The sequence below is a fragment of the Parasteatoda tepidariorum genome, chromosome X2, assembly GCF_043381705.1.
Source record: "Parasteatoda tepidariorum isolate YZ-2023 chromosome X2, CAS_Ptep_4.0, whole genome shotgun sequence".
NCBI lineage: Eukaryota > Metazoa > Arthropoda > Arachnida > Araneae > Theridiidae > Parasteatoda > Parasteatoda tepidariorum.
The window spans coordinates 8,452,410-8,460,144 of NC_092215.1; the positions used below are offsets into that span (position 1 = coordinate 8,452,410).

General features: G+C 35.8%; 2 protein-coding genes across 2 annotated transcripts in view; one reads left to right on the plus strand and one right to left on the minus strand.

Annotated features, from left to right (window-relative positions):
* Positions 1 to 2,644: 2,644 nt before the first annotated feature.
* On the minus strand, positions 2,645 to 4,945 carry LOC107452337 (uncharacterized; the record flags this gene model as incomplete). Its single annotated transcript, XM_016068786.1, is given in 2 exon segments — positions 2,645 to 3,562; positions 4,932 to 4,945. Coding segments are annotated over 2 exon segments (797 nt in total), but the record flags the coding sequence as incomplete, so codon positions are not given.
* A 991-nt stretch (positions 4,946 to 5,936) lies between these two features.
* The window catches only part of LOC107452344 (pancreatic eIF-2alpha kinase), a 72,548-nt gene continuing 70,749 nt past the window's right edge, over positions 5,937 to 7,735 (plus strand). Inside the window, exon 1 of the mRNA XM_043049481.2 lies at positions 5,937 to 6,162. Within this exon, the coding sequence (XP_042905415.1) occupies positions 6,140 to 6,162 (23 nt within the window). The 5' untranslated portion in view covers positions 5,937 to 6,139. The remainder of the gene's footprint in view (positions 6,163 to 7,735) is intronic.

Genomic DNA, 7,735 nt, shown 5'->3' on the forward strand with positions numbered 1-7,735 from the left:
TGGAGAGTTTCTTGAAAGATCTCGTTGAGATCTTTCGTAGTCAAATGCGAGAGGTCATTTACATAGAAATATTCGGATGGTACATGAGAGAAAATATTATATTAACCGAAACCGTTTCAACTAAAAATGTCCTGAAACTTGAGAAATGTTGGATTTCCTTTTTAAAACGAGTAAAATGTTGCTTATACAAGAGGATCAAATCAGAGAACCTAGAGAGAACTGAAGATAAAAAACATTTTTGCTAAATATTTAATGAGAGATTGAGTTATTGTTGTTAACTCCTCACCGAGTTTCACCAATACCTCCTAAAATAGATAAATCCTCAGCACGGATTATCAAACATGAAATTTGATCCTTTAGTAGTCCAAACGTAATGACATCTTTTGTATATTTCCTTTCTGAACAGTTTAGTGGCCCGAACGTAGTGACTTCTTTATTTCCTCCACTGAGCTGTTTATGTTTGTTACGTCGGACTACTAAACTGATCCATGCTAAGGGCTTCTCTCTTCTAGGTGATGATTTCACATGACGTTTCGTAAGCTCACCTGGGAATTTCTTGTCAAAGCAAGTGATTAATGTTGTAGTCGATAGCAAGAAATCGCTCTGAGCAGTGCCGTAGCGAGCTTAACTCGCGCCCGGGGCACAATACCTTTTTAGCGCCCCCCCCCNGATGCTTGACTTCGGTGATCTGCTGGGAACCTTGTCTTAACGATCAGTCCACTGCGGGACGGAGAGTTTCTTGAAAGATCTCGTTGAGATCTTTCGTAGTCAAATGCGAGAGGTCATTTACATAGAAATATTCGGATGGTATATGAGAGAAAATATTATATTAACTGATACCGTTTCAACTAAAAATGTCCTGAAACTTGAGAAATATGCTGGATTTCTTTTTAAAACGAGTAAAATGTACAAGAGGGGATCAAATCAGAGAACCTAGAAAGAACTGGTGAAGATAAAAAAAAAAAACATTTTTGCTAAATATTTAATGAGAGATTGAGTTATAGTTGTTAACGCCTCACCGAGTTTCACCAATACCTCTTAGAATAGAGAAATCCCTAACACGGATTATCATAAACATGAAATTGGATCCTTTAGTAGTCCAAACGTAATGACATATTTTGTATATTTCCTCCACTGAGCAGTTTATGTTTGTTACGTCGGACTACTAAACTGATCCATGCTAAGGCCTTCTCTCTTCTAGGTGATGATTTCACATGACGTTTCGTAAGCTCACCTGGGAATTTCTTGTCAAAGCAAGTGATTAATGCTGTAGTCGATAGCAAGAAATCGCTCTGAGGTACTTAAAGAAAATTTTATCAAACAATCCACTTTTTAAGCGAAATTTTCGTTACTAAGCATTTGAGAATATTTTAATGAAAAGATCTCAGATTTCTCCCTTCCATACTATATTTTCCCACTGTTAAATAATTGAGGTGGAATTTCTTCTAAACACAGTCTAGTATTTCCTTTGTTACTAACAAGGATATATAAATCCCAGTCTCAGTCAACTTAATAAAAATCGCATTTAGTGCCCTTTACTTTAATAAAATTTAACAAAAATATAATACGCTACTTTACATACCATAACATGATTCTTAGAAATTTTGCATATTTGTTGACTCTTGGTTAATAATATGATTAAGCACTTTTGCAGTCAAAAACACTCAATTGCTTACAACTCCACTCAAAAATTTGGGGCGAGTTTTCTTTCAAAATATAAATATTTTGCTGGAATTTTTGTCACCTTGAGATTTTGATTTATTTACTATAAACACAATGCTACAAGGTTAAAGGATTCTTAATTTATAATTCACTTTTATTACTTTTTCAATATTTTTATTTCAGAAGTCCGAAATACTTATTCTTCGTACCTATTTCTGAATACAATAAAGATGCTGGCCTGCCAACTACTGCGTTTTTTGTAAAATATTTTATAGAGAGGTAGGCATTTAAAAACCAAAGTTTTCAGAATTTTGGGTAATATTGCCAACATATTATAAGCCTCACCCTGAAAGAGCTGGAACAAAGTGGCGTTGCTTATGAACTTTTAAATCATTTATATGTAGTGGTGTGGTGTGGAAAATAAGCTTAAATAATACATCAATATGTAAGCTTAGCTTCCACTAGAATAGGTATTTACAGAAAGCGTAGAAAGTTGGCAGCCCTGATGATGGTAATAAATAAAATTTTTCAAAACAGATTAAAAGGAAATTATTTCACTTCAGCTGAAGCTAAATATCCAGATTTGAATTAAGTATTAAGAATGCTAATATCTTCAAGACAAATTTTCAGTGGAATTTGGGGACATCAAAATTTAACGTTTCATAAAATTGTATATTCAAATTTGAAAAAAAGAAAAAAAAAAGAAAGCGAATTCCCTATTTTGTCGATACGTTCAAAAACAGTTATCAGGACTTACTTTGAACAGTTGAATATTACAATAAAAAACTTTCTTAAACTTTCAGTTTTTAAAACTGCTGTGATAAAAGATGAAGAAACCTTTTGTCTCCAATTATGCAACAATGCATTGCTTATTCAATGAACTTGTTGCAATAAACTGAAAATGAACTCAGTTTGCTCCTTTAGACTAAGGCAAGAGATTGTCTACTTAGGATAGCAATGTATAAAATTTTAAAAACAAATATCAGCATGAAAAAATTAATTTATTAAAAAAAGTAATATCAAGCAGAAGAACTATAAAATTTTCAAAAGTGACTGAAGCACTACCAAGTTAAATATCGTACAAAATGTTACTGAAATTTCATTTTTCTTAAAGTAGTTATTCTTTTTTAGGGGATTTTTCCTTTGAAGGAGGAAATTTATTAGTTCGTAAGAGAGGAGTCTCCTCTGTTGGAGAAGTTTGTTCACCTGGAGATTCGTCTGTCTCTAAAGAAGAGCCAACATCTGATGAAGTAAAAGAGGTACTCTCCGTGAGATTACCACTTGCTTTAGGCTTTGTTTCACGATCAACAAATGTAGGGATTGCACAGTAAAATTCCTTTTTCGCGATTTTTGCTGGTGGTTCACATTCTGAACCTGTAACAACTAGAGAAGATCTCTCAGGAGACAGACGACTAGGCATAATAGCACCTTTTACGCTTATCGCAACGTCTGTCACAACGCCTTTCAAGCTTGAAGCAGCGCCTGTCATAGCATCTCTTAAGGTTGAAGCAGCGCTTTTTACAGATAAACCTGACTTTTGAAGAGATTGACTAGAGTCGTTATTTTTCTTTGGGCTTAAACTCAGACTTCTATAGAATTTTGACATGGTCGATGTTGCAGTAGAAAGCCTTGATCTGGAAGTAGGTGCATTTGCCTCAGTAATTTCTGGTTCATGAATCCCTGCGGTGTCAGCTGCGCACATAACTATACTTTCTGGTTGATTAGTTCCAGCTACTGTAGTTGTTACTGCAGGAGACTCACTCTGTCGTGAAGATTGGTTCGTTGAGTCTGGTGACATATGAGAGACAGGATCATTATCAGATTGTTCCTCTTTGGATATACCATGTGCTTGTCTCTTGGAAGATTCCAAGTTTTTCTTGGTTTCCTTCTTATCAGACATCTAAAACAAATAAAGTAGTCATTTCTTTTTACATTAATATACATAGAAATTCCATTGCTCTTTTCTTTAATTATATTTAATAACATATTTAAGTTACTTGGGAATTTCAAAATCTCATCTGGTATAGACTATCAAGTACTTTAACGCCGATTACCAAAGTTATTATAAAGAAATTTTGTTACAAAACAAATTAGCCGTAAACAAAAAGGTTCCGAAAGAACCTGAAGGTCGTATCTGCATTTTTCTGAAGGTAAACTGTATACCGTAAAAAGCCACTAGTAAAGTAAATTGATAAATAAGAGTACATAAAGTATATATAATTATTAAATATGAAGAATAGATTAATATTTAGAATAATTTTAAGCAATTTTGGTACAATTATGAGTTCATTAAGATTCCCTTTGTTAATAGTTTCAAATAGATAGTCGTAAGAGTTTAAAGTTTTTGAATATGATAAAATTATCTTACATTAGTTTTACAAGATAATTTTCTTTTCTCAATAGTATTTACACAATAGTACTTCAAAATAATATTTACACATCAAAAAACATATTACTCCTGATCGGAAATGAAAGTCTAAATCAGATATTTAAGAACTAAAATGAGATAGCTTAATAGCAATCACCTGGTATCAGAATCTCAGTAAAATTTTAGATGTAATAACAAATTAAAAGCAACTTTTGATAAAGATTGAATCATAATTCTGAATTTCCATCCCAAAATTTTATAAATTTTAATGTGCGATTTGAAACATTTGCATAAACTAAAAATTAGCATTACATAGTTCAATTAGTGTACTTGCATAAACTTGTCTCAGACTTCTTGAACTTAGCCAGCAAAGTAAAACTATGGTACCCGTCAATCAACAAAAACATTCGAAATATTACAGTTCAGTAGGAAAACTGATATTTCGAAGGATTCGAGCAAAAACCAGTTATTCGATCAAAATTTACTCGTACTCGATCCAACTTAATATCTATTTGTTTTTACTCTGTTTCTTTGGTAAAAAGAAGATTATGCGGTAATATCCCGGTTCGTAAGGTCTTTAGAAAAATTAAAAAGTATATGCTAAATTACGACATAGAATGCTTAACTAGTATTTTTTTTAAATCACTTTCTTTTGCTAAATATATTGAGCTGACCAATGTTTAGAGCTTATAAGTTGTCAAAGGAATAAAAGCATCACCTTAAAATGCAAAAATAATTCCAAAAATTTCTAATTTGTTTCAATAAAGATCCTCAACTTACAATTATTCAGAGATAACAAGAAAAACAGATCCTTCCAATAAGCTATAACGAATAAACTTTACAATAGAAGAGGTTACTAGAAATCAAAAGTAAAAACACAAACCAGGAAAAGATAACAAACTTTCAAATATAATCCTGTAAATTAAATGGTAATTAAAGTAAGTAGGTGGAAAATTGGTTTATTGGAATTACATACATTTGCTGGCTTGTGTGCTCATTTAGGCTTATAAACCTTTGTCAAGTATGAGGACAGATAGCACAATACAGAGAAGGACAGCACGAAGATACATCCTGGGTAACAGTGGGATTCGAACCCGCTTTACTTCCACGCTTTGAGCAGCGTAAGTGGTAAATGAGAGCTTCTCGCTTTTCACCTTATGACTATAAAAATCATTCTAAATTAGCGGCCTCACTTGCCGAGCCATCTCACTGACCCGCCAAATACCTTGTACCCAGAGGTAGGGGGTTCGAATCCCACCGTAACCCTAGGTGAATCTCCGTGATGTCCTTCTATAATCTTTGCTATCTTTTCTACTTGACAAGATTTTATAAGTTGTCTTTGTAAAGAGCACACAAGCCTGTATATATGTAACGATAAAAAAAATGTAACCAGGCTCGTGTACTCAATACAAAGAACAACTTATTAACTCTTGTCAAAGAAAAAAAAGAACATATAGCACAAATTAAATAAGAACAGTACAATAAACTGGCTACCTCCTTGTATCAGAGCATTTGGGGGAAGGACCATACCCCTCAGTCACAGAAGCTTGTTCTTGGGTGGGGAGGAAGATCTCTGCCCCATGAGTGTTGTTGTTGTAGTTATAGTTCATTTACGTCGCACTGGAGTTGCGCATTGGGCTATTGGCGACGGTCTGGGAAGCAATCCCTGAGGATGATCCGAAGACATGCCATCACAATTTTGATCCTCTGCAGAGGGGATGGCACCCCGCTTCGGTAGCCCGATGACCTGCACGCTAAGTCGAGCACTTCACGGTAGAACAGTTTAACGAGGATCCATACCGCACTCACTCGGTCGGACTGATCCAAGTGGTCACCCACCCGAACACTGACCACAGCCAGTGATGCTTGACTTCGGTGATCTGCTGGGAGCCGTGTCTTAACGATCAGTCCACTGCGGGACATGAGCCGGTGTGAAAAGTGGCTTCTTTCCTTGTAGAACTCTTGTTGTGTAGGATGCTCAAAGAAATCTGGCACTAATAAGTTGTCTGAAATCAAGATGATAAATTCTCCTAAAGATCCAATTCGAAAAGCACAGTGGAAAAATGCTGTTGGACTGAAGGATTGAACTTCCACAGTATACTCTCAGTTATGCAGTGGCCATTTTATTGGCGGTAAGATCACTTTTCAGATGTAAAAAATGCATTATACTTTCTTGATTTGTTGTTATGAAATATATTCTTGTATGAACAGCATGCTAAATAAGTATTGTATGGTAATTCTATGGCAATACATTTTAATGTTATTAAGTCCTCATGTTATACGATTTTAATAAATTACTGGACTTATATATTACTGATAACAACGTTAAATTTAGCCCGATAACCGCTTTCTTTTGGAGAGATTGCGTGCTATTACCGATAATTAAGTTTATCCCCTCCACCTTAGACGAACTATGCAATCTGCACCTGAGAAGCCCGGCTTCCGAGGGGAGGCGAGGGAGCGCATAGGGAGTCTTCCCCTATTTTATATATTAGTAAATATTTTTCTTTTTTATCTTTATCTCTTTTTTTTGTATTCGTATTAATTTATACGTATCATATTACGATTTTACTTGTTTATACGCAACCCTTTTTAATTATCTCAATTCAAGATTTAACTTTAGTTAAACACCGCACCACCCTTCCCATCCTCCAATTATTTTATTTTCGATGAAGGAGTTTTCCACTCGGACAGAAACTCCGAAAAGACTGCATTAGTTAGTAGGTAATTAAGTCCTCATCGTAAGCATTCGTTTTCTGTTTGCCTGTGAACAATGTAATGTTTCATATCTTGTAAAATGCCGGCCAGGTGGCCGAGTGATTAGCGTGCCTGATTGCGAAGCCATTGGCTGCGGGTTCGAATCCCGCTCTGGGAATGGATATTTCTCTCTCTCTCTCTCTCTCTCTCTCTCTCTCTCTCTCTCTCTGGTGTCTTCTGATGTGTGAATGTATGAATGTGGCCCACCCTATGAACGGGTAATTGTGGCAGTGTGGCGTGGGTAATGTTGCTCGCCTCCGTGACTTTGGTTCACAGGTGCCGACTGGGTAACGATAAATGAGCAACACTTCCGTCATCTTCTAAGTCAAAGAACGAAAGTTCAGTGCCTGCCATTATTTAAAAAAAATATCTCGTACAATCTATCCTCTGCATGCCTCTTCGCTAATCGTTTACGTCAGACAACTACTAGCTCGAGAGCATTTACTGAAAAGGTTGTTTGCTAATTGTTGTGAAACAGCTAAAATTTATGTCTGCATGCGTAAAACACGTAGATTTTGGAATAAAAAATGAAACAAAGTGACTGAAGTTTGCTCAAAACAAAAAAAAAATTCAAAGAATAAGTGTGATAAGTATGTTTATAATTGTGTATTTTCATGTTTAGTGGTCCCGTAGTGGACTGATCGTTAAGACACGGTTCCCAGCAGATCAACGAAGTCAATTATCACTGGCTGCTGTCAGTGTGCGAGTGGGTGACCACTTGGATCAGTCTGCGTAGGGACCGAGGGTGTGCGGTATTGGTCCTCGTTAAACTGTTCTACCATAAAGTGCTCGACTTCACGTGCAGGTCGTCGGGCTACCGAAGCGGGGATGCCATCCCCTCCCCGGAGGATCAAAATTGTCATGGCATGTCTTCGGATCATCCTCAGGGATGTTTCCCAGACCGTCGCCAATAGCCCATTGTGCAGCTCTAGTGCGACGTAAATTAAC